General features: G+C 47.4%; 1 protein-coding gene across 1 annotated transcript; it reads left to right on the top strand.

Annotated features, from left to right (window-relative positions):
• Positions 1-281: 281 nt before the first annotated feature.
• On the top strand, positions 282-27,783 carry znf365 (zinc finger protein 365; the record flags this gene model as incomplete). Its single annotated transcript, XM_084321957.1, has 6 exons — positions 282-368; positions 1,275-1,890; positions 2,355-2,661; positions 2,982-3,153; positions 27,021-27,070; positions 27,552-27,783. Exons 2-6 carry the CDS (start codon positions 1,284-1,286, stop codon positions 27,781-27,783), a joined length of 1,368 nt encoding a protein of 455 aa, XP_084178083.1. The 5' UTR covers positions 282-368; positions 1,275-1,283.

The raw sequence follows: 27,783 nt of genomic DNA, 5'->3' as shown, positions 1-27,783 counted from the left end.
GCATTTCTCTCAGACGGCACTGTACAATACACATTGGAAGTGGGGCAACGTGAGCAATAGATTGGAACATAACAGATTGCTTGGCGGACATCATGACTGGACACAATATAGGCGGAATTTCCATTCTTGGACTAATTTATTGGTAAAATGAATAACTCCGCTCATCCGGGCTTCTCTCGTTAATGAAACATACGCGCCACATTGCACACTCCCAGTCTCATCTTCTTTGCTTGTCCAACGGAGGTGGGTGGTGGAGAGCCAACGGCTTCTTTCTCTCGGTCTAATGAATGACATCATGCAGGTTGCTATCTGCGACATGACATGCATGCACAGTAGAAGCTCGTTCATCATCTAGGAAATCAAACGTGGTAAGTGCATGATACATTCTCCGTAATTGTAGCATAATTGCATACTGCAATTGTGCCGGTTTGCAGACTAGCCTTGGCTAAGCTAATCCACCCAATGCAAAGGGTCAAGCAGGTAAAACCAGCTATTGTTAAACATTGTTTATAACTGACCTGTTACACAGTAGCTATAGTGTTGCTGTTGTGTTACATAATTAGCTAGACAATAAATGGGGGACATGGCTGTGAAAATATATCCCTTGCACTTGTTTGGTTTGTCACCTGCCGTCTTTGAGTCTGTCCTGGTTTCATTCTTGTTGGCTGCCTCTGCTAAGAGGCTGAGCAATAGCTGGCTGCCAGCATTTGTAGTTAGCTTTAAGAAAGTGCTATAACAATGATGGATTGATTGATGTGAATGATTGCTACACAAATGTACCAGCAATGTGATTTCTGCAGTTGTATTGAAATACAATCATATAGCATTCAAATGAATAATACATTAAAATGTATAAATTCTATACATTCCTGGCATAAACACCCAAGGACAACACATACTGTAGATTAAATAAACAAAATAAAATTCTGATTCTGATTGACAGTCCCTTTTAGCTTGAATGCACTCGTATACACAAGATGCCCTATGCCTATTGGACTAGTCTATAATCGACAGGAAATATTTTTTTTGTCTTTTCACTGACTTTCACAGTGTTTAGTGATGTTGTGTAAATGGTAAATGGCTGCATTTATATAGCGCTTTTATCCAAAGCGCTTTACAATTTGTTCCTCACATTTTACCCATTCACTCACACATTCACACACCGACGGCGGACCTGCTCATCAGGAGCAATTAGGGGTTAAGTGTCTTTGCTCAAGGACACCTCGACACGCTGCCCGGGAGGAGCGGTAATCGATGTGATCTTTTCTATTGAGGTTGACGGGATGCAGCAGAAGCTGTGCTCCAGAGGAAGCGGCTCTCTCTTCCTGGAGAGGAACGGGCCGGGGCCCTCCTCCCGACCTCAACTTCCCTTCCGGTGTCCCCGCTGTGGCGAGCAGGAGAGGTTCCGCAGCCTGGCGTCTCTCCGAGCACATCTGGAGTACCGGCACACCTACCACACCTCGGACAGTAATGCCGCCGGCTCCGCCATGGCCACGTCCTGGCATGAGCTGAGCAGCCTCCCGACCCGTAGGGGTCAGCAGAGCGCTGTACAGATGTTTCACGTCCGCTCCCTCAGTGACAGCAGAGGCAGCGGCTACCTCCAGGCCTACAGCTCGGAGAGGCGGCGCACACAGAGTGTGGGGGTGGGAACGCAGGCTGAGGAGGATGAGGAGGATGAGGAGGTAAAGACGGAGGATGAAGAAGAGGGCGAGGATGATGATGATGAGGAGGAGGCGGAGGAGGGAGAAGCCAGCAGGAACGACAGTGACCTCAAATCATTCACCAAAAACCACCACCGCCATCACAACCATCACCACTTCCCCTACCCTCCTCCTGCCCCCCTCGGTCGCCCGCTAGACCCAGACCCACTGGACGTCCCGGAGGCTTTGGGTGTGTTGGGTTACAGATTACATATTCTAACTGCATTTACCTGTGTTTTGTTTTATATCGTAGCCTAATCAGTTTTACTGACCTGGGCTTAAGGATTCATACTGGTCTGTAAACCCCCCCAGTTGTAAATAAATATTTAGGAGAATACCATGTAGCCTGAGGAGATAATAATAATAATTATAATATTGTATAGTTCAAGTAGACCTCATGTCAACCTTGCTCCCGTCCCCACCTAGCATCCTGTGACCGTCAACCCTTTTGAATGCAGTCTCGGGCCTTATTACCATATACTGTACCAATGGCTAAAACCTTGACCTGTGCCGTCGATCCTTGACCGATGTGAAAACAATTCAATAGAGCATTGGCGTGACTGTCAAGGTTGGATTATGGATGTATAAATAGATTATTGTGTGCGAGCTATAAAAAAAGGTGAAATATCTTCTATCTTGTAACCGTGCCCTCAGGACGGAGCTTGTACCCCGGGTTGGAGGCCGCCGCCTCTGCCGCGGTGCGCCGGAGACTGGCCGGCGTCCTGAGGGCGGCGGACGGCACCATGCAGAGGCGGCTAGCGAGGGTCAGCACGGAGCTGGCGCAGACGGACACAGAGCTCCTCTGTCTGCGCGCTCATTCACAACACCTGGCGCAGGAGAGGCAGGAAGTGGCGGAACGGGAGCGCTCGCTGAGCAGGCAGGTGGACGTGGCCGTCATGGTGATCGCCACGCTGAGGGAGCAGCTCAACGCCTCCGAGAACGAGTTGGAGAGGCAGGAGAGGTGTGTGTGTGTGTGTGTGTGTGTGTGTGTGGTGTGTGTGTGTGTGTCTCAGATTTGACTATCATTACTTAATCATCTTTATTTTCTATTGGGTTTATTATAACTTGATTAATTGATTACTGATTGATTAACCAAAGTGTTGGCAATATATACAGAGAGGGAGAGAGAGAGACAGAGGAAATGAGGACAGCGACAGTTGTGATTGGAGGATCAAGAAAAGAGGGCAGGGTTTGAGATAGGTCAATTGCATCCTTCTTTGTGTTTCTTTGCAATTCACTGGTTGATTTAAAAAAAAATTGGTTTTAATTTTTGCGCTCCAGGGAGGTGATCACCATTCAGAATTTTCTGGAAGCTGCAGCGCGTCAGGAGACGTGCGGTAAAGTCCGTATCCAGCACTTCATAGAGAACCTGCTGAGACGCATCGCTCTTGCCGAGAGACTGGTGGAATACTACCAGGGCAACGACAGGTCTCCACACTGCAGCCACTACAAGGTACACTCTCCTCATACACACACAATACAAACATGTCATACATTAGCCCCTTACGTGACTGCGGTTTGCAAGCCTGGGGCTTTTGTGACCGCAGTCACTTGCTGGTGGGACGCGACCAGTTGTACTCACAGAGCGAGCCGTGTATTTCCGCCATTGGTGTCACCGTGCATGAGCACCAGGCATTTGGCTGCCTGGTCCAGGCATTACAGGCGGAAATACACGGCTCGCTCTGTGAGTACCACTCGTGGAGTAACAATGATTTAAACTGTTTATTAGCAACTCCGAGCTTCCAGACCCCACTGTAAAGCTGTGTTAAACCCATATTGTACGCTGGGTATCTTTGTAATTCATATCTGATATATTTTCGACACACCCCCAGCCCCTGCAATCACGCTTGGTTGTTATTTTTTAAACTGGTCGCGTCCCACCAGCAAGTGACTGCGGTCACAAAAGCCCCAGGCTTGCAAACCACAGTCACGTAAGGGGCTAGTCATACATATACGTGTTTGCATATTTGTGCACGTGCACACACACTCAGACTCAAAATCCTGCCCATTTTACGCAATCATAATTTTAAAGTCGGGACTAGATATTTCCTCGCGAAAGGATACTTGGTCACCACAGAGTTTTATTTGACATAATTGGTGCGAGTTCGGTCACGTATCTTGCGCTGGACCAATAGCAGCTCTCTTTGTTGCGAGGATAGCCGTCGGGCGACAACAAATGACATCCACAGAGTAACATTACGGACGAAAATGGACAAAAAAACACCTTCTAACGTTCGCAAAAAGGTTTATAAACAATGTTATATGCATCACACGTCCGTTCAGAAAGAACGTGTACAAGATTTTACACAGACACAGTGGGATAGATATAGAAACTGCGTCGACCGGTGGCTTAACCTACCAGGCCAGAATCATACCATTGCGGAGACATACAAACATTGTTTAGAGATCGATTTGTGTCATAAATGTCATAATATATCTGTATATCGTGTATGTCATAAATGTCATGATGAATTGAAAATGGGGGACCCTGATCTCTGGTCTGCATCCCCTTAACAATTGTGTATTGAGCCGTACTGTATTGTACCCATTCTGCAATCTGTTAATAAAGTTTTCAATCAATCAAGATGTGGATACACTATTTGATGCTGTGCTGAGATACATAACTAGCATTCTAGTTTTCTTCAGATAAGATAAGATATTCCTTTATTGATCCCCTTGGGGAAATTCAGGCATCATAGCAGTATGGGGGAGGGGGAGGGGATGTACAGGTAGTAAAAACAAGCAGTGTAAACAATATAAGTCAATATAATTAACTAACTAACTGAAATATACAGTATTCACATAAGGTGCAGTATGCATAAGGTAGTGTTATTGTCCTTTTTAGGTTCCTAGTAGTTGTAGTTGGATGTCTGGCAGCAGTCCCTGCCCACTGTTGTGGAACCTGATGGCCGCTGGTATGAAGGACTAGCCGAGGCGGTTAGTTGAGTGTGTATGAGTCTGTGACTGAACGTGCTTCTCATCTGTATGCCATCTAGTTTGATTGTTTACGTAGGGGTGGACGGTATGGTCTAAAATTTATATCACGGTATAATTTGAAGCATAGACGGTAACGGTATATATCACGGTATCAGTGTTTCTGTTAGAATTATTTTTTTTGCCTGATAGGCAGGCTATATAAAGAATGACATCCTCAAGGCATGTAGATTTATAATATTTTAACTTAAAACTAGGCTACTTTTGCGTATAAAGTCATTATATTCCAAATAAAATAAGTCCCGAGTCGAGACTCCTGCTCCCATTGCAAACAGCGGGGCTGGATGCTGGATTTTGCTAGAAGCATATGTAGCTGCAGAGCCGCAGAGCCAGGGGCTCCCTCAGGTCTGGTCACAGGCCCGCTCAACAGCGCCCCCCCACCCAACGGCTGAATTGCCAATGGCTGAATTGGAGTATTGCACAGTGCAATACTCCAATTCAGCCATTGGCAATTCAGCCGTTGGGTGGGGGGGCGCTGTTTGACGGGCCTGTGCAATAGTACCCAGCTGCAGCCGTTCAGACCAGCGCTTACAAGCCCCGCACATACAAGCCCGCACATAGCAACCCCTCGCTTCCATTGGCTGATTTTGGTCACGTGATTTTGGGTCACGTTGCACGTTGCACTGCGGGATTGATTGATTGATTGATTGAAAACTTTATTAACAGATTGCCGTATGATTTGGGTCACGTTGCACTGCGGGATTGATTGATTGATTGATTGATTGATTGATTGATTCATTGATTCATTGATTCATTGATTGATTGATTGAAAACTTTATTAACAGATTGATTGATTGATTGAAAACTTTATTAACAGATTGCCGAATGGGTACACGTGACCACAGGCCCTGATTGATTGATTGAAAACTTTATTAACAGATTGTAGAATGGGTACACGTGACCTGACCGATTGATTGATTGATTGATTGATTGATTGATTGAAAACTTTATTAACAGATTGCAGAATGGGTACAGTGACCGATTGATTGATTGATTGATTGATTGATTGATTGATTGATTGAAAACTTTATTAACAGATTGCAGAATGCAGTACAGCTCAATACACACAATTGTTAAGGGGATGCAGACCATGCAGTACTGTTACATTTGTGACATACAGTAAATATATACAAGGGGGAGGGAACTGTACATTTATGATGAATTGAAAATGGGGGACCCTGATGAAAGACGGAAGTCTTTCTCTGGTCTGCATCCCCTTAACAATTGTGTGTATTGAGCTGTACTGCAGATATATTTCAATTGCCTTACTTATTTACATAAGTATTATAGGCCTACAGCAGTATTGTACAGACAGTCTGTGTGAAGTCTGTGTGGTTATCCAGCTGCACAAAGGCAGAGCAAGAGGCTCTACAGAGGGTGGTGATGATAAAGCCATGATAAAGACCTTCAATCAGCTGAAGGGGAATCCCTCCAAGCTGCTGTCAGCGCTACACACCTTCGGCCGCTCTGGTATCAGCCATGCATCAAAACGTGCACACGCACTCAGGCGAGTCGCTAACCGTGCTGGGCCAAGTATAGCGGCTCAACCCACCTCTGTTGCCCGTCGTAAAATGAAGCTCGGGGGTCGACGACGGCTCGCTGCGGGGAGGCCGAAGAAAAGTGTGGTGAGCACAGACCATCGCTATAGTTTCCCAACAGGAGTAAAGTCTGGAACGCACCACAGCCTGTCACAAGCAGTAGAGATGTGTCGTAGCAATCCGAAGTGACATTGACCACCAATATAGCATGTACATAAAGACCCAGTGCCTCATCCGTAGCTAATATTGCACTACCACAGGACCTAGCATGTCCTACCATGCTCTGTAAATAACTTATGTACATATACCGATATGCCCTACTCTGTTTACTTGTTTTATTGCACAATGTCGTTCTATTGGATTCTATTATATGTTATTACTATTGTATTATGCACATCTTTGCGGGCACGACCACCCGCATTTAATTTTTTTTTTTTTTTTTGATATTTTTTGCACAAATCTCTCCAATATTCAAAACATCTCTTTCCACATCACCATATGCAACTTCCAAGATTTGCCTTTTTCTTTTTTGTAAGAACATACAAAACATGTAAAGGACTCATACAAATACATTAACAACTCAAGTTCAAGTTCAAGTTCAAGTTCTTTAATAGTTGTCATACAGAAGTACAGAATACTTTCATACAAAATGCTTCTTACTGTTACGCTCCAGAGACTGTGCTAGACAAGATAGTATCAAATAACATAATAACATAATATAGCATGAATTTAGAAGAAGAAAATGAGGTCACAGTGTTCGGTAAGCGTCCCAGACACATGTAGGTGTGCATGATAGCATGCATGCATGTGTGTCTCCAACATATGTATGTGGGTACGTGTATTGATTGATTGATTGATTGAATTGATTGATTGATTGATTGATTGAAAAGTTTATTAACAGATTGCAGAATGGGTACAACTGACATGGAAAATAAAAAAGACTTACGAAAAAAAGAAAAATACTATACTATACATTGTGCGTATACATCCCTGATATATATACTTTGCATGTAGACCGATCTACCTGCGAGCAGGTATGTGCTGCATCCTCTATCGGGATGCCACCCTTCTCCATATTGCATGTGAGAGAAAGCGTCCCAGACACATGTAGGTGTGCATGATAGCATGCATGCATGTGTGTCTCCAACATATGTATGTGGGTACGTGTATTGATTGAATTGATTGATTGATTGATTGAAAAGTTTATTAACAGATTGCAGAATGGGTACAGTACAGTACATCTCAATACATACAATTGTTAAGGGGATGCAGACCAGAGAAAGACTTTCATCTTGTTTACATCAGGGTCCCCCATTTTCAATTCATCATAACATATATGACATACATGACATACAGATAGACAGTACTGCTACATCTATACATTTATGACATATCAGATTTGCAAATACAGTAATGTTTGTGATACAAAAGTGTCCAGAAAAGGAGTGTATATACATTTGGCGTAGAAACTGTACATTGGAGGAGGTTGGTGGGGTGGGGTTGGGTGGGTTGGGTGAGGGCTGTGTACGTAAGCATGTGTACATGCCTCACATGTGTGTGTGTGTGCATCTTCCAGGTATGCGACTGTACTCCTATCTCTTGTGTGTGTCTCGTATCCATGTGTGCCTCCGCCCCCTATGTGAGTGTATATCTCAGGTGTGCATATATATGTGCGTCTCAGCTACGTATGTGTGTGTCTCCTATGTACATGTATATCCCCCATATGTGTCAGTGAGAGCCTATACCTCAACTATGTGTATATGTAGGTGTGTGTATGCCTATTTCCTATAAGTGAGTATGTGCATGTATGTGTGCCCCTGACATGTATAACTTAGCCTTGTGCATATGAGTGTGTGTAAACCTATTATGTACACATACGAATATGTGTATCCTAGATACTTGTATGCGGCTAAACATGCGCATATGAGAGTGTGATAGAGACAGTGACCATTCCATAGATATACCATCCGGACATAAAATCCATGTACATACATATATAACACATTATAAAGTACAAGTACCATCAGATCAGATCCCCTTTTTCATATTCATCCTTGATATCATTGTAACCCCACCTTAATCATTTGTCCCCAGACCGTTCAGTCAGGTGTAGAAAACTGTCCCATAAACGTGTATGCAAATAAACAACTTGTGACAAATAAAACTCTTGACTTGACCACCAGCCTCTCTATCTAAATGTTATATTGTTAACTGTCTAGTTAGGCATTAACTGTGTTAATCTAAATGTTATATTGTTAACTGTCTAGTTAAGGCATTAACTGGGTTAATTAATCTAAATGTTATATTGTTAACTGTCTAGTTAAGGCATTAACTGGGTTAAGTGGGGAGTGCGTCATGGTACAGTTTCAGTAAGTGGGGAGTGTAAACAAGTTGAACGCGTCACGTGAAATAACGTTACGTGAATAAACATATAACGTTACAATGTACAGTTTCTGACAGCTGGCTGTGTTGTGAAATGTGCATAACGTTATGAATAAACCGCGAAGTCACGCGAAATAACGTTATAAACGCGAATCTGGTAGTATATTTATTTGTATCTTCTTGAGATGATAACATTACATCCGCATTTTACCGCATGGCGAGCTAAACCAATCAGAGAGGGGCTTCACTCAACCAATCAAAGAGGGGGCTGCAGAAATGGAGCCCAACCAATCAGAGAGGCGTCTGCAGAACCTCAGCCATTGGGTGGGACCCAAATCACGTCACCAAAATCAGCCAATGGAAGCGAGGGGTTGCTATGTGCGGTGCTTGTATGTGCGGGGCTTGTAAGCGCTGGTCTGAAGGTCTGCAGCTGGAAGCATCTCGGCCTGTGACCAGACCTGAAAGAGCCCCTGGCTCTGCGGCTCTGCAGCTGCATGCTATTCGCAAATCCACTGCTGCAGCCGTCCTCCCGCTGCAGCCGTCGTTATCATAACACTACACACATATCGTAATGTTTACAGCAAACTGTAGTTGATCACCAGGTATGTTTTATTAACGTAGAATAATTCATATAAGAAAAACGATAGGGAAATATCTTACCTTTCTCCACTGGTTAAAAATGCCAGGAACTGAAATTGAAACTTGCTGTGCGCCGCAGTGATATGTGTTTATTATGAAATGACAATTGCGTGTTGACACGCCCACTGCGCGAAGCCTCCTAAATAACTTTTTCCAGTTTGCACATATCTATTATCTATGACTAATTCTATCTATTTTTAGGGGCAAATGCGATTGAAATAGTCGCGCTGTGGTTACATGACATCATTGCTATTTTAGAGCTGCTCTACCGGTTACACGGTATAGTCAAAATCCATACCGTAGAGCAAATTAATACCGTTTATACCGTATACCGTTTATACCGTCCACCCCTACCCCGTACTGTAATATTCTAGAACGTTGTCATTTGTCAGCCTATTTATGAATCGTTTTCAAATAAACGCTAGATTATCGATAGTATATGTGTACGTGTGCACGCTAGTGCCGCGCGCTGAAAATCGATTCTCTTAGTTTTTTTTTCTCATTAATTTTCATTGAGTCCAATCCAAAAGAGTGAATTACCATCTGGGAGACGATAGGGGGCGCTTTTTTCACATCTGAGCTCCTGGGGTGCCTGATTTTCCAACGGTAGACTCGGTTGATGAAATATGAATTCAGATCGCTAATAAAATAATAAAGCGAGAAAAAACGAATATTCTCGTTATGGGCATTCAACCCGCGGGGGGTAAACCCGAGAAAACTCGGGTTGGGCATCCAAAGTGTTAACATGCTTTATATCCTCGCCATTACTATATGCCTGTTGCGGTTAAAAACCTTTTTAACTAACGTTAGCTGCTAACGTTAGGTTATGACTATAACCAAGTTCTATTAGAATAGCGACGCTCGGCATCGCTCTCTGCACTATCTCGCATATGTGCATGCGCACTGAATAAAGACCACAAATGTACCTTTAATCCCAATATTCGTCTGACCACACCCCTATCAGCTTACCCATATAAGCAGGGGTGGGGCCACCCACTCGCCTCCTTCCCAAGCTTTCGCCACAAGGCGAGGTCAAAGGCTGCAGTGGCGTCGGATGCCGAGCTTCGCTATACTAACAGAACTTGGTTATAGTCATAACCTAACGTTCTGTTTCGTATTCGCTCTCGCTCGGCATCGCTCTCTGCACAAGGGAGGCCGAGCGAGAGCCAACGGCCGACAAATACACCCCGCTGACAGCCCCCCACAACCATCAGAACAGGGAGGGCCGAGCCCCCCCGACCCACCCTAATGGAGGGCACCCCCCCTATTAGGGGCTTCACGAGAGGGCGACGGACCCGACCGTGCGAAGAGGCACTCAAGCAACTCAACGCACAGGGTGAGCAGACCGTGGCTTGACCCCACGACTACACACACGCACAACCCGCATGCCACCCGGGAACGAACGGAGGAACAACCTCGTTACTGCCCCCAGAATCACGGGGTCAAGGGCAAACCCAACCCCGTGGCAAGGCCGTAGCAGCGGAGCGCGAAGGAAGACCCAGACCCACCAAAAGGACTGGACTCCCTGGAACGGGGGCCCGGAGAAGTCCATGATGCCAGCATCAAGACCCCACCAGGTGGGCACGTAGTGCCCCGCCCCCCACATCGCCAGCGTATTCGGACAAAGGCCCCTCAGCCGAGCGGGCCCCGTCCCCCCAATAGTACACCGCCTGGCACACTGACCCTGCAACAGGCAGTCAGCATGGCCGTAAGCACACAAAAAGGTTAACCAACGGAAGCAGGCAGCGCACCGGGGAAAAACCAGGCAACAGGCTATTAACCCTAGCCTGGAGACTGCGGACGAGACAGGCGCCAGAGGGGACAGCTGAACACAGCCGCCCCGGCGGAAGGAGCGTAAGCTGGCGGTGTTGCATGACCAAGCTTCCATTTAAAAACCCCCACCCAGAGGGGTCGAGGCAGAGAAGGCTGACACGATTGGCAGACGTCATGAACGTGCAGGGGCACCCTCAAACGGTGAACCCGGGAGTTGACACTGCTCCAACACACCAGGGAATCAACCACCTTGGTGTTACCCAATGCGGTGGTTGTTCCTATAACCCCTCAAGAAAAAACTCCAAAACACACCTGCGGGTATACACCGGCTATACCGCAGTACAAGTGTTTCAGTTTCCAAAAAAGGGTTAACCCAGGCCTACGGGTCGACGAAACATTACTTCGGACCGGGCCTGGCGGTACGGGAAGCACAGGGTCACCAGAGGAGGTCAAAAACCACCCCCACAGGCCCCTCTTCGCCATGCGTGAGAGAGGAGCGAAAAAGAATGGAGAACCAGCCCCTAAGCACACCGTACTTGGTATTCCCAGGCGGTCTCCCAACCAAGTACTAACCAGGACCAACCTGTGTAGCGGCCGAGATCCGACGAGATCGAGCGTGTACAGAATGGCATGGCCGTAAGCCATTACGACAGTGCTGAGTAAAAACGTACCCAACCAGGGTCTCCATAGCGCTTAACCCTGTGACACCCGGACCGACCTGGCATTTTTCCCCCTGAAAAAAGCCCAAGTCCCTCAGGGTACCAGAACAGCAGATCTGCATCCCCGGCGGACAACGGGTTCAACTGATCTGGACCAGCGTGACCAGAACCAGTCCCGTGCCCTAACCACGCCGACATGCCTACTCCAGGAGAAAGGACAGATATGCGTGTCGATCTTAACATGAAAAGAAGGCGCCACCCAGACGTTCGGGCGAACCGCGCCTGGTGGCCCACCCCAAGGGCGTGAGACCCCTCTACATATGTTCAGATCCATCCCGTCATCATCCCCCAGACATGAACGAGAATCCGTCGAAAACCAACCCAGGTCGTGGGATTTGGTCGTCGGAAGAGGAAAAACCCCCATCTCAGTCGCTTTATAAAAACGCCGTTTTAACCACAAGCAACCAAGGCGTGCCAGTCAGTCGCCTGTTTACAGCGAGCTAGCACTATACGTGCGTCAGGACACACCCCCATCAATGAACAGGCTATTTAGACCTGTCATTGAATCCCCAAGGCGCCCAGGGAACGACAAGAGGGGCGTGACACTTCCTAACTCCAACACTTTTTGAATAGAAAAGAAGGAAGCATCAACAGTATGTATCCCAGTCTACACAGCCGGGGGTAAAAAAAATTCACATTTTTACATCCCACCACCCTCCCATAGGAAGGAGACGGGGATCCCCAGAGAGACTTCCCACGCGAGCTGTACAGATTGAAAAGAATATATTGCACCTTGAGCCATGTAAAAAATTGGTTTTAGGGCTCTCCGGGGAAGAGGCACTGAACCCATACACACTCAATAATCGAATTGAATCGAATACATATACAATAGAATAGGACACCTTCTAGAGGGTCCACTCACTTTGACAATCTGAGGAGGAAGGCTCTGTACTCTGATGGAGGCTCCCTCACATGGAAGAAGGAGTCCGAACTCACAGAAGGCCCGAATAGGCGCTTGGTGAGGAGGAGCCCTGACCACCCCCCTGAAACAGATCCATCACATGGACCTGAACAGCACACGGAAGTCCTACCAACAGAGACGCTAACCTGCTATCTGATTTTTACTAAGGAAAAAACACAGAATAGAGAGGGCTCTAAGAGCCCCGGTCCAACATACACATGTGCTTCTGTGGCCAGTCCAACCCAGTTGTAGGTCACATGACACACACAACTCATCATCACCTACAAAAAATGGCAAAAACACTATACAGAGGAACGCCGTTTTTCATAATGAGAGAATACATAATTCTCGATTAGTATCGGCCACAGGCCTTGCTAAGCACACACGACAGCGACCAAACAATCTTTTCTTTCAGGAAAATAAAGTTTCTCCAGCAGTTTTAGCACAACCTCAGCAATCAAGCTAAGGGTTACATCGCATCCCTACCACACAAAAGACACAATGTAGTGCAACATGTCTGATAGGAGGATGAAAAAGTCCCCAGGGAACCGGGGGGAAACACAATCCTCTTATTTTACCCTTAATACGGCGAGTTAAAACAGGAAAAACCTGTTAATATGTGAACACTGTTCATTGTCATCACAGGCTGAGAAAAGAACATTCTTTTACTCACTTGTCACTAAGCATAGCTTCATAGGTTAGTTACCTTAGTTGTGAGTACACGGTACATATAAACACACATGATGTTTCTCACACAACAACCAGATCATTTTCTGTAACAACCCGATTTGCACGGAGAAGCTAACTGCCAGTGACAAAGACAGTCCACACATAACTCGCGTCGTATCCTAAATGCATTGCAGCAACACACGTTTTGGGAAAACATCGTTATTCACAAAACATTTAGAAAAGTAAAACCAGAAGACGTGTTATAAGGTCTGGTCAAACCTTGTCCTACCCGGAACGTAGATCAGCGAAGTGCAGTCACAGACACTGTAGGAACACAGCCGCTCCTGTGTTGCTTGAACTGGGCAGCGTCGCCGCTCCAACCAGTCGCTACAGTCCTCTTTGTTGACGCAATCCCTGTCCAGGCTCAGGGCAGGGTCGACGAACATCCCCTGTCAAGGATGACGTCGTAGTCAAGAGTGTAAAACATGTTATAATCAAAGCACGTTCAACAGAGTAGCATTAAGCTAACGGCCGCTCCAACCGTTCGGGCGCTACTGCCCCTGCTCGCGAGACGCCGGCGCACGCGACCAGAAGCGAGCTCGCGGCGGCGCGCGAGGAGCTAAAGCTACCCCGCGCCAGGCCTTGGCCTATAGCAGCAAGCTAACGTTACCTAGTGATCACGACATGCTAGCGCCACAGCTAACAGCTGACTGGCTAACAGTAGGCCCAACCTAAGTAGGCCATGCAGCGATCCCAGCAGGCTAACGCAGCAGCTAACAGCTGACTGGCTAACCGTAAACTAAGCAGCTATCACCTGAACATGTATACAATGACATAACACTCACCCAGACAGGCCGCCGTTCTGAACCTCTCCTCACTTTTTAAGAGAAAAGAGAAACAAGATGTCAACACTGCTTTACAACAGTGATTTTACCAACACCCGACGGAATCAGCACAATACCAAACTGGCCTGTGTAGCTGACTTGAACATGGATCTGCCGCTATCGCACATCCATGCACATATCTCCTCGTGAAGGAATACTCTCATTTGGATATGAAAGAAGGGGCTTAACACGGGACAGAGAGATAACCACTCGTCCAGAACACACAGGGATCACCAGTGTTAATGGTCGCGGCCCACTAGTTAAAACTACAATGGTCTTCAGACCAAGGTCTTCTGTCGCCTAGGTGGCTGAACAAAGGACCCTAGCCTGGGGCCGGTTTCCATAAACATTGTCAAGTAGCCCCCATAGCACTAACAGACAAGTGAAGCCCGCCAGCAACAGTACTCACCCAACCTGAAACCCACCGCTTCTCACAACAGCGGCGCGTCCGACAGTTCAGCTGTGGCCTGACAGGTTTCACCCCAACAAACACAGCAAGGAACTGCAGTTGAGAAGCATGCAGCGGCGTGCTCCCAATACGAAAACCAGTGGAGGGTTTTTAGAATGATCATCATCTTCCAGACACTCCAGTACGAAGACAATATCGCCGTATTTTCTCGAAAATAGTGAGAGAGAAAATAAAGATATGATGTCAACGTATCCTTGTTTCTCAAAGCTGCTCCTAATCCTTTCTTCCATCATGGTGTCAAGTGTGGGGATCTACCGAGGCACTTCTTCCTTGTGGTGAAGCGAGAAGGAGGCGAGTGGGTGGCCCCACCCCTGCTTATATGGGTAAGCTGATAGGGGTGTGGTCAGACGAATATTGGGATTAAAGGTACATTTGTGGTCTTTATTCAGTGCGCATGCACATATGCGAGATAGTGCAGAGAGCGATGCCGAGCGAGAGCGAATACGAAACAGAACTAAGTTAAGCTATATGCTTCCGTTCCTCTTTCACTCATCTCTCGTAAGCTACGTCATCCCCCGCTAAGAGTCATGGGAGATGTAGTAAGTACAACAGTCCTTCCTAGTAGGCTAGAACGCTGTGAATTATGACTCAGTAGCCACGACAGTAACACCAGTCTGCTCTTGCTATTCTCCCTCTCGTGTGTGTGTGTGTCTTTATGCAGATCTTTATGCAGTTTTAAAGCACCGTGGCTTTGTTCTGAATGCACTTTGTTGAAGAAAAGAAAATGCACTTGACTTGAATGCACATTTTGTTGTATGCAAAGAGAAAATGTTTAAATTGTACAATCTTTCAGCAGTCAGTCTGGAATTAATGTATGCATTTAAAAGTGCTGAATAAATGTTTTATGGACCCATAAGTGATTATTAATATTATTTAAGTTAAGTTTTGCCATAATCATGTATTTTGCCATAATTAGGTAGCAAAAAAGAAAATCATATATATATATTTATATTAACACATTGGCCGCCATGCATTGTACCCATCTTTGGGCCCAGTCTGCCAGCGCTGTAAGCCTATGGAGATGTTTACCTTCTTTGCAGGGCTATAACTTTTTAAATATTATAGCTATATCGACATTACTATGGCCCATTCAACATCGGGTATCTATCGTTCCGGATGTGGGAACGTTATATATTTTCATTCATACATTGTTGTGTTAATACCGTTGTGAATATAAGTATGTTTTTAAGGTTTTCTGCAGTCATTCCTAAAACGCGAGTTATAGGCCCCGACGCATATGATAGATTATCGATTGGCGTTTCTTTCCTATACACGCTATATTAAAAAATTCAAATGTATATGATCGGTATACATTATGCTTCATCATGCGTGAAGGAAAGGGGGGGGTCGTTTATAATTCCTTGATCGTCAGTGACGGCTTTATTTAGTATGGGTTGATACTAGGGATGTCCTGATCAAATTTTTTTGCTCCCGATCCGATCCCGATCATGTGATTTTGAGTATCTACCAATACCGATCTTTCCCAATCCGATTTTTTTTTTTAATTATTAAAAAATATATATATATATTTTTTTTTTATTTTTTTTTTTCATCCCAATTTCTCACATTACATTCACCCTGAATGTTGACGTTATCCAGGTGAAAAGTTAACTTCATTCAAGCGAGGCATTGCAACCGGAGTAATCTAAAAACTCCGCCTCCAACCTGCTGCTTCATGAGAGCAATGGCGTCATCGTCTATAAAAATCAGGTGACTGCAAGTTCTGCAACTAGTGGATGTCCCTCATCCTTGACATAAATCATTTGATGTATAATTAAATCAAAGGAAATGCGTTTGTTTTGGCAAAATTCTTCTGCTCTGTGTGACAATAAATAAATGAATGATGATATGCAATTTAAAACCAAAACTAAGGCCTCAGTATGAGTTTAAGATGTGAACATGGTCATGTTTGTTGAATTAAAAAAATTATAAAGAAATTAAAAAAAATCCTGATTATTTTTCTTTCTTTTCTTACGATCCCGACCTTCTGAAAATCACGTGATCCGATCACGTGATCGGATCGGGACATCCCTAGTTGATACGTTGATCAGACTGATTGCAAACAAAAAAATGGACAATCAAGCTGAAAATAACGTTAGATTCCTCTTACCGTTCGCCGATGAGACTGGAGGAAAAATATTCCAATTATTTGACGTCGATCTGCTAGATCCATTTCCTGTTTGTATGACGCAATAAACGCCGAAATCATATTGATTATTGCGTTTCGAAAGCAATCCCAATGCACTCGATTGTGTATCTAGACCCACGTTACAATATATCTCTGGCGGAGGAATTTCCCTGATGCACAGAGCGCCACTTCCGGTTTGGCGTGGAGTGTAACTCGCCCGAAATCCACCAGGCGGCGGAATTGAGGCGTTGCGATATCAGAACAGGGTCCAGCTGCGTCCCGGAGGGAGGCTGGATGAATTATGAATGCCATGGCGAAAAAATTATATATTGATCCCAAAAACGAGTTCCCTCGTTGTTGGCGCACAACGCATGGCGGGCAATAACGAGTATACTCGTTGTTGGCGTCCAAAGTGTTAATCATATTCGGCATTCGGTTTTCGGCCAACTGTTTCCTATTTTTGGTATTCGGTTTCGGCCAAGAATTTCCCATTCGGTGCATCCCTAATAATAATACATTATTTATTTATTAAATATTAAGTTTTTATTTTTTTTATTTTTACAACTGGGTTAGATGGATTACATTTTTAGAGACTAAAGTACAGAAAAAAGGTACCGGTATCGATTCACAGGTACCGGTATCGGTTCAAATGTGAAAGGTACCCATCCCTATTGAAGGGACAGTTTGTTGTTTTGATCTCAGTTGTACTGTGTTGTTGAAGGGACAGTTTGTTGTTTTGATCTCAGTTGTACTGTGTTGTTGAAGGGACAGTTTGTTGTTTTAATCTCAGTTGTACTGTATTGATGAAGGGACAGTTTGTTGTTTTAATCTCAGTTGTACTGTACACCGGAAAGACAAAAACCATGAGAATTAATACAAGAAACCATGACAAAATCAACATCAACGACCAAGAGATTGAGGATGTAGACCAATTCACATATTTGGGAGCCACCGTCTGTAAAGAGGGAGGAGGTATGAAATACCTAAAGAACAGACTCTCCAAAGCAAGAGGTGCATTCATCAAACTCAAAAAGATCTGGTACTCCAACAGCATCTCAAGAAGAATAAAGCTGAGATTTTACAAAACACTGGTGGTGCCAGTCCTACTGTATGGATGTGAAACATGGAAGATCAACAAGGGAGACAACAAATCAGTCGACGTGTTCCATAATAGATGCCTCAGAATAATCCTCAGAATCCAGTGGCAAGACCGCATCAGCACCGTAGAGCTACTAGAAAGAGCCGACATGAAGCCGATGAGCAAGGAAGTGAAGTGGCGAAGATGGAATATTTAAGCATTACATCACGCGCAGGAGTGGTTTGTGAACAATAAACCATGCCTAGGGGTGGTCGTTAGACCCCCCTAGGCATGGTTTATTGTTCACAAATCACGACTGCAAGTGGTGTAAAGCTTTTATACAACTGCCACATTCATCCAACCTTATTGCTATACAATAAACACACATTAATCGAAGATTTATTGAAAAAACCATCCGCCAGAAAAACAATTTGCCTCCATGTGGAAGCAGCTCGGAAGTGCATCCAACCAACTAACACATCCAACTGTGTATTATTGGAATGATTGAGAGAAGTTGCCTCATGTGGAAGCAGCTCGGAAGTGCATCCAACCAACTAACACATCCAACTGTGTATTATTGGAATGATTGATTGAAAATTTTATTACTAGATGCAGAATGGGTACAATACAGTACGGCTCAATACACACAATTGTTAAGGGGATGCAGACCTACTTTCTATAGAACTTCATTCTTAGATGCTTCTATAGAAAGTAGGTAAAACAAATTAAAACGTTTTCTTTGCCCTATAGGAAAAAAAAGTTTTCTTCGCCCTATTTTTTTTATAAATTTTTTTAGCCTAAACTTAACCAGTTGGAAACCAGGCGTACAGTAATAAAATTAGCAATCAACCAATCAATCAATTCAATAGACCATGCTTACTTAAAACAGCGCAGCACTCAGCTGCTCCTCTCTCAGTCTGACTTTCCCCCGCTGTTGCAGACATTGATTGATTGATTGAAAAGTTTATTAACAGATTGCAGAATGGGTACAGTACAGTACAGCTCAATACATACAATTGTTAAGGGGATGCAGACCAGAGAAAGACTTTCGTCTTGTTTACATCAGGGTCCCCCATTTTCAATTCATCATAACTGTTATGGTTTGACACCGACCCCAAACGCAACGACACAAGAGAGTAGGATTCAGAGTTGCCAAATACGAGGGCTTGTTTATTTGGTACTAAGAATAAGAGAAACAGGGAAAGCAGGTCAAACAAGACAGGTACAATGATCAAGGGGCAAAGTTCTGCTGCTCTGCAGCTTCTCCCGTGAGGGTTGTCTTGGGAAGCAGGTGTTGACTTCTGAACCGCTCTGCAGAATCCTCTCGGTGGGTTCTCAGATGTTGTTGCGAGACCGAGAGAGGGAGAGAGGGAGCGAGTCAGTGACAGAGCAGTCTTAAACGAGCAGGAGAACAGGGTGTACAATTCTTCGTGTTAACAACACAGTGAGCACAGTTCCAAACACAGCCCAAGTGAATCTCTTCGTGTTAACAACACAGAGAGCATAATCCAAACACAGTCCCAGTGAATATCTTCATGTAAACACACAGCGAATATCTTCATGAAAACACACAGTGAATATCTTCATGTAAACACACAGTGAATATCTTCATGTAAACACACAGTCCAATTGTGAAATAATATCTTCGGTGTGAGCAAACACACAGTGAATCTCTTCATGTAAACACACAGTCCAATTGTGAAATAATATCTTCGGTGTGAGCAAGCACACAGAGGGAGATGGTAAATCCCAAAATATTATTCCATAAAGGAATAAGCAAAATAGATAATGGCTGGGTGAGTGACTGCTTGACAAAAAGGTGGTAGTCTTCAGTGTAAGTTTACACCCGAAAAATGGAATAGGTCAAGAACAGTCAAAAAGATAACTCACCCAGACGAGATGCGTAATTGGAACTGGAACAACAGTGGAGGCGAGCGCGCGCCACGGGAGCAGGTATCCAAGCGAAGGCTTCTAGGAATTCCTGGAGAACAGCACAGAGAAAAAGGCAGCAGCAGCAGCAGCAACGGGGAAAAAACATCCAGAGACAAATCAAGGTGACAAAACAAGACGATCCAACAACTTAGGGTGGGGAAAAACGGGGTATAAATAATGAGGGATCGATTGATTGAAAAGCGTGGGGAAGTGAGAGAACCAATCAGCGACGTCTCTGATGACGTCAACGGGGAGGAAGCAGTGACAGCTGGGGAATGTGATTGAAAAGCGTGGGGAAGTGAGAGAACCAATCAGCGACGTCTCTGATGACGTCAACGGGGAGAAACGTGTGAACGAGGGGATAGAACCAATTGACAGAAAAATGAATGAAAACAAAGCGAGGGTGGTTAAAGGAACAGAACGAGTGAGAGCGCAAGGACAGAAACCTCACAGTACCCCCCCCTCCACGGGAGCCACCCGGCGACCAGGCCGACCCGGCTCGTTAGGATGGGCCCGATGGAAGTCGGTGATCAAGCCGGGATCCACGATGAGCTGCCGGGAGACCCAGCTACGCTCCTCAGGGCCGTAACCCTCCCAGTCCACCAGGTATTGGAACCCCCGGCCCCGCCGACGAACGCCCATCAACCGGCGGACCTGCCACTGGGGGTGACCATCCACTAGCACAGGAGGCGGCGGATCAGGAGCTGGAGGCATAAGGGGACAGAGGGAGACGGGCTTAACCCGGGAGACATGGAACACGGGGTGGATGTGCATGGATGCAGGAAGCTTCAGGCGCAGGGCCGCCGGACTGAGTACTTTCAGGACCTCGAAAGGCCCGACGAAGCGGGGGTTGAGCTTCTTGGCCGAGGACCGTAGCGGGAGGTCCTTCGCGGAGAGCCACACCCTCTGCCCAGGGCGGTAAGTCGGCGCGGGAACCCGGCGCCGGTCGGCACCACGACAGGCGCGCTCAGATGTCCGGAGCAGCGCGGTCCTGGTGATCTCCCAAACTCGACGGCAGCGGTCGAGGTGGACCTGCACGGAGGGAACTGCCACTTCCGTCTCCTGTGCGGGAAAAAGAGGGGGCTGGTAACCCAGGGAGGCCTCAAAAGGGGAGAGGCCGGTGGCGGAACTGACCATTGAGTTGATGGAGTACTCAACCCAGGGAAGGAAACGGCTCCAGGATGCCGGCCTCTCGGCTGCCACACACCGAAGAGCAGACTCCACGCTCTGGTTCATCCTCTCCGTCTGCCCGTTTGTCTGGGGATGATAGCCAGAGGAGAGACTGACCGTTGCCCCCAATCCTTTGCAGAAAGCCCGCCATACCTGGGAGGTGAACTGGGGCCCCCGGTCAGAGACGATGTCCTGGGGAAAGCCGTGAAGGCGGAACACGTGGTGCGTCAGGAGGTCCGCCGTCTCGGCTGCTGAGGGAAGCTTGGAGAGGGCCACGAGGTGGACCCCCTTGCTGAATCGATCCACCACGGTCAGAAGGCAGGTGTTCCCCTGGGAGGAGGGTAGACCAGTGACGAAGTCGAGCGCCACATGTGACCACGGACGGCTTGGAACGGGAAGAGGCTGCAAGAGCCCGGAGGGTGCCTGGTGAGAGGCCTTGCTGCGGGCACAGACCGAACCGGCTGGTATGGCCCCACAGCAGTACCTGGGACCGGACAGAGTCGGGGACGAAGAGACGGCTCCTAGGGACGTTGCTTGGAGCACGTTGGAAGCGAAGGGCACGCCTCACCACACCCTCGATGCCCAAGGTGATGGCTCCAACCACTCGGGCCTCCGGGATGATGGGAGATGGGACCTCAGAGGGTGGAGCCCCCTTGGAGTGCATCCGGGACAGAGAGTCGGCCTTCGTGTTGCGGGAACCGGGGCGGAAGGTCAGCGAGAAGTCGAACCGACTGAGGAAACTGGCCCATCTCGCCTGCCGACCGTTGAGGCGCCTGGAAGCGCGGATGAACGTTAGGTTCTTGTGGTCCGTCCAGATGGTAAAAGGCTCCTCGGCACCCTCTAGCCAATGACGCCACTCCTCCAGCGCAGCCACGACCGCCAGTAGCTCCCGATTGCCGGTGTCGTAGTTCCTCTCGGCGGGGAGGAAGCGACGCGAGTAGAAGGCGCAAGGATGTACCTTCTGGTCGGAAGGAGAACGTTGGGATAGGACAGCGCCCAGACCAGAATCCGAGGCGTCCACCTCCACGATGAACTGTCTCTTGGGGTCAGGGTGGAGCAGGATAGGGGCGGAAGTGAACCTTCTCTTGAGGGAGCGGAACGCAGCGCATGCCGCTGGGGACCAGTCGAACGGCAGAGCGGGGGAGGTCAGCTTGGTAAGAGGCTCCGCCACTTGACTGTAGTTCCGGATGAACCTTCGGTAGAAGTTGGCGAACCCGAGGAAACTCTGTAACTCCTTCCGAGTGGTGGGTTCCGGCCAATCCTCTACAGCCTGGATCTTGCGAGGATCCGCTCGGGTCAAGCCCTTCTCAACGATGAAGCCCAGGTACTCGACGGAGTTGGAGTGGAAACGGCACTTCTCCGCCTTGACGAAGAGCCGATTGTGGAGGAGGCGCTCCAGCACCCGGCGAACATGCAGGATGTGTTCCTCGAGGGTCCTGGAAAAGATAAGAATGTCGTCCAGGTACACCACCACGAACACCTCCAGCATGTCACGGAGGACATCGTTCATGAGTGCCTGGAATACCGCCGGGGCGTTGGTGAGGCCGAACGGCATCACAAGGTACTCATAGTGGCCCCTGGGGGTCTTGAAGGCGGTCTTCCATTCATCGCCCTCACGGATACGGACAAGATGGTAGGCACTTCGGAGATCCAGCTTGGTGAAGAACGAGGCCTGGGTCAGTGGCTCGAAGGTGGAGCTCATGAGAGGTAGGGGGTATTTGTTCTTGATGGTGATCTCGTTGAGCTGACGATAGTCGATGCAGGGCCGCAGGTCCCCATCCTTCTTACCAACAAAGAAGAACCCGGCTGCCACCGGGGAGGAGGAAGGCCGAATGAGTCCTGCTTCCAATGACTCAGAGATGTAGAGATCCATCGCCTTCTTCTCCGGGACAGTCAGACTGTAGAGGCGGCTGCCGGGAAGGGGAGCCCCTTGGCGGAGGTCGATGGCGCAGTCATAGGGGCGGTGAGGTGGAAGGGCCTGAGCCCTGGTCTTGCTGAATACCTCCATGAGGTCGTGGTACTCGGGAGGAATGGACGAGGGGTCCGGGGGCAACTCACCAGCCGGTCTCCGGGGCGGGGGACAGGACGCCGCCTGCAGACAGCGGGCGTGACAGGAGGAGCTCCAGCCCCTGATGGTACCGGAGGACCAGGCGACGTGGTTCCCAGCGATGGTCAGCACGACTGGGCCGGTGCGTTGAGAGATGTCGGCCAGGCGGTGTTGGTCCAACGAAAAGATCTCCAAGGGCCTCACAAGGGCCTCAAGAGGTATGTTGGCTTGGGTGGCAAACTCGAAGTCGAGGAAGTTCTCGTCTGCCCCAGAGTCGATGAGGGCCTCCACCGTGGCACGTTGGTCCCCCCAGGCCAGGGTGACGCTCATCAGATGGTCAGGTGGTGCGCGGCGCTGGGACTGGGAAAAACGGCTCACCAGGATCTCCCGGGGTCTTGGTGAGCCCGATCTTTTGGCCGGATAGGGCAGTCGGCGAGAAAGTGTCCCGTACCACCGCAGTAGAGGCAGAGATCGGACCTGAGCCTTGCCTGACGCACCACCTGGCTCAGACGAGAGCGTCCCAGTGGCATGGGTTCCTCCTTGCGCACCGGACGGGGAAGCCTGTTACCATCAGTAGTGTTGGGGACGGGGCGTCCAGGAGTCCGGGGTGCTTCAGGAGGTGACAGTCGGGTCCTCTCGTGCCTTCTCTCCAGGAGGCGTCCGTCAATACGGATGACAAGGCTAAACAGCTCCTCGAGGGAGTCGGGCACCTCCCTGGTAGCGAGCTGGTCCCGAACTGCGTCACTGAGCCCCCTAATGAAGGTTAAGCGAAGAGCAGGCTCGTTCCATCCGCTCTCCACCGCCGCCAATCGGAACTCCATGACATAGTCCGTCACCCTGCTGCTCCCTTGTCGGAAGGTCCCCAACCGGGCTCCAGGGTCCAGACCTCGGGCTGGATGGTGGAACACTCTGCGGAGCTCTGCCACGAAGTCTGGGTAGGAGAACAAAAAATCTGCCTCCATTGCCCAGGAGGAAGTGACCCACTGGGCAGCATGGCCTGAAAGTAGGTTGGTTATATAAGCCACTCGGGACCCATGAGCAGAAAAACGGCTTGGTTGATGACGGAAAACCAACTCACATTGCATGATGAATGTGGCACACTCCTCGGGATTACCGTCGAACAGCCGTGGGACGGAGAGATGGGGTTCCCGAGGTGCGAGATCTGCTGGGGCTGCGGGGAATGTTCCTGAAGGGTGTGAGAGATGAACAGTATTAACGGCGTCGCCCAGCGAGTTAAGCTGGGCGAGAATCTCGGACTGTTGTCTCGCCATAGCGGCCATAGAACCCTGCATGGGCAGGACCTGGTCCCTGAGGTCCTGCACCGCAGCCGCAGCCCGCTCTAATTGGAGACCGTGATCCCTGGTCAACTCGACTTGAATAGCAAGTGCGGTTCTGACCCTCTCTGTGTCGGCTGGGGTCGTCATATTGTTGGTTGGATCGTAATGTTATGGTTTGACACCGACCCCAAACGCAACGACACAAGAGAGTAGGATTCAGAGTTGCCAAATACGAGGGCTTGTTTATTTGGTACTAAGAATAAGAGAAACAGGGAAAGCAGGTCAAACAAGACAGGTACAATGATCAAGGGGCAAAGTTCTGCTGCTCTGCAGCTTCTCCCGTGAGGGTTGTCTTGGGAAGCAGGTGTTGACTTCTGAACCGCTCTGCAGAATCCTCTCGGTGGGTTCTCAGATGTTGTTGCGAGACCGAGAGAGGGAGAGAGGGAGCGAGTCAGTGACAGAGCAGTCTTAAACGAGCAGGAGAACAGGGTGTACAATTCTTCGTGTTAACAACACAGTGAGCACAGTTCCAAACACAGCCCAAGTGAATCTCTTCATGTTAACAACACAGAGAGCATAATCCAAACACAGTCCCAGTGAATATCTTCATGTAAACACACAGCGAATATCTTCATGAAAACACACAGTGAATATCTTCATGTAAACACACAGTGAATATCTTCATGTAAACACACAGTCCAATTGTGAAATAATATCTTCGGTGTGAGCAAACACACAGTGAATCTCTTCATGTAAACACACAGTCCAATTGTGAAATAATATCTTCGGTGTGAGCAAGCACACAGAGGGAGATGGTAAATCCCAAAATATTATTCCATAAAGGAATAAGCAAAATAGATAATGGCTGGGTGAGTGACTGCTTGACAAAAAGGTGGTAGTCTTCAGTGTAAGTTTACACACGAAAAATGGAATAGGTCAAGAACAGTCAAAAAGATAACTCACCCAGACGAGATGCGTAATTGGAACTGGAACAACAGTGGAGGCGAGCGCGCGCCACGGGAGCAGGTATCCAAGCGAAGGCTTCTAGGAATTCCTGGAGAACAGCACAGAGAAAAAGGCAGCAGCAGCAGCAACGGGGAAAAAACATCCAGAGACAAATCAAGGTGACAAAACAAGACGATCCAACAACTTAGGGTGGGGAAAAACGGGGTATAAATAATGAGGGATCGATTGATTGAAAAGCGTGGGGAAGTGAGAGAACCAATCAGCGACGTCTCTGATGACGTCAACGGGGAGGAAGCAGTGACAGCTGGGGAATGTGATTGAAAAGCGTGGGGAAGTGAGAGAACCAATCAGCGACGTCTCTGATGACGTCAACGGGGAGAAACGTGTGAACGAGGGGATAGAACCAATTGACAGAAAAATGAATGAAAACAAAGCGAGGGTGGTTAAAGGAACAGAACGAGTGAGAGCGCAAGGACAGAAACCTCACAATAACATATATGACATACATGACATACAGATAGACAGTACTGCTACATCTATACATTTATGACATATCAGATTTGCAAATACAGTACTGTTTGTGATACAAAAGTGTGACAGGAGTGTGTGTGTGTGTGTGTGTGAATGTGTACGTGTGTGTGTGTGTGTGTGTGTGTGTGTGTGTGTGTGTGGGGGGGGGGTGTGGCGGTGGGTGGAGACTAGAGCCAGCGCTGCAGTCAGAGGGAAGGAAAAAGAAATTGAAAAAAAATCGCAAATTAATCAATCAATCAATCCGCGATTTTTCTTTTGTTCTGTATTGACTCACGACCCATCAATTACATCATCCAACATTGTTTAAAGGACTAAGACATTCGCCGTGACAGAATCGCTTCATATTTAGTCGTTATGACGCTATCATTGTTAAAGATTATTGTCCGCCATCTTGTGATCCGGCGGAGTGATGTGATGTGATTCGGTTGTGGGCGGGTCCTAGGACCACCAGCGTGGAGTGTTCCCAATACATACGTGTAAATGGACTGTTTCAGCCAATCAGAATCGAGAAATTTGCAGGCCGTTGTATAAGATAGGACACATACTGAGGCAAAACCACAACAACGACTGCAACATAGCAATGACTTGGGCACCAGAAAGGAAAAGGAAGACCAAAGACAACCTGGAGACGCACAGTAGAGAAAGAAATAAAAGAGGCAGGGTGGAGCTCATGGCCTGAAGCAAGAACAACGGCAGCTGACCGGGAGAAGTGGAAATGCTCTGTGAAGGCCTTATGTGCCACTAGGCATGAAGTGGATAGGTAACAGTAGCAGGTACTGTATTGATGAAGGGACAGTTTGTTGTTTTAATCTCACTTGTACTGTGTTGTTGAAGGGACAGTTTGTTGTTTTAATCTCACTTGTACTGTGTTGTTGAAGGGACAGTTTGTTGTTTTAATCTCACTTGTACTGTGTTGTTGAAGGGACAGTTTGTTGTTTTAATCTCAGTTGTACTGTGTTGTTGAAGGGACAGTTTGTTGTTTTAATCTCAGTTGTACTGTGTTGTTGAAGGGACAGTTTGTTGTTTTAATCTCAGTTGTACTGTGTTGTTGAAGGGACAGTTTGTTGTTTTAATCTCAGTTGTACTGTGTTGTTGAAGGGACAGTTTGTTGTTTTAATCTCAGTTGTACTGTGTTGTTGAAGGGACAGTTTGTTGTTTTGATCTCAGTTGTACTGTGTTGTTGAAGGGACAGTTTGACTTAATATCTTCTCTCTCAGCAACAGAACCAGCAGCAGCCTGCTGAACATGGACCACACAGGATCACTAAAAGCAGGCAAGTTTCTCCACATCATTTAAAACAACAACACTTATAACTGATTGGGGCGGGGTGATTAGTGGGCGGGGCATCCACTAACACCTATGGTAGGGGGCACACTGGAGAGAGAATGTCCCATTGTAATTGTGTGCTTGAATCAGTGAAACGGCTGAATCATACATGAGGATTCCCATGCCCTCAGTAAGATTTCTATGTTTCCCTCATGTCTTGGCTCTACATGTGACAAGTTGTCTTGCTCCACTGGATCACAGCTGTTTTGAGAGAGAGAATATTTGCACATGTCTATAATATGTCTGCTATTATGTGTGTAAATGTACGTGTGAGAGTTAACCATTATCTATGTAACCCACTTTAATACATAGTCTAATAATTAGTGTAATATTGTAATGTGAATGATTCGATGATGAGTTATATTATATTAAAACCTCACTTTGAAGTGTCCACTTTGTATGTATTTATATTTCTTTCGTACTTTCAGGTCGGCAGGAGGTCAGCTATCCTCCTCTGGTCTCTATGACAACAGAACACCCTCCCAGTTTTTTGGCCACCCGCCATTCTCCAAACCAGCGCGGGACAGAGAGCGAGACAGAGACAGAGAGCGGGAACAACGGGACCGTCTTGCCCAGTCCTCCAGGCTGTTCTGCCGACCGGAACACAGGGATGACATCTGGAACCACCAGCGCCGCAGGTCCGCCGGGTACGAGACCTAG

This window comes from Notolepis coatsorum (assembly GCF_963971535.1).
Source record: "Notolepis coatsorum genome assembly, chromosome: 9".
NCBI lineage: Eukaryota > Metazoa > Chordata > Actinopteri > Aulopiformes > Paralepididae > Notolepis > Notolepis coatsorum.
This window is presented reverse-complemented; position numbering and strand designations above follow the sequence as displayed.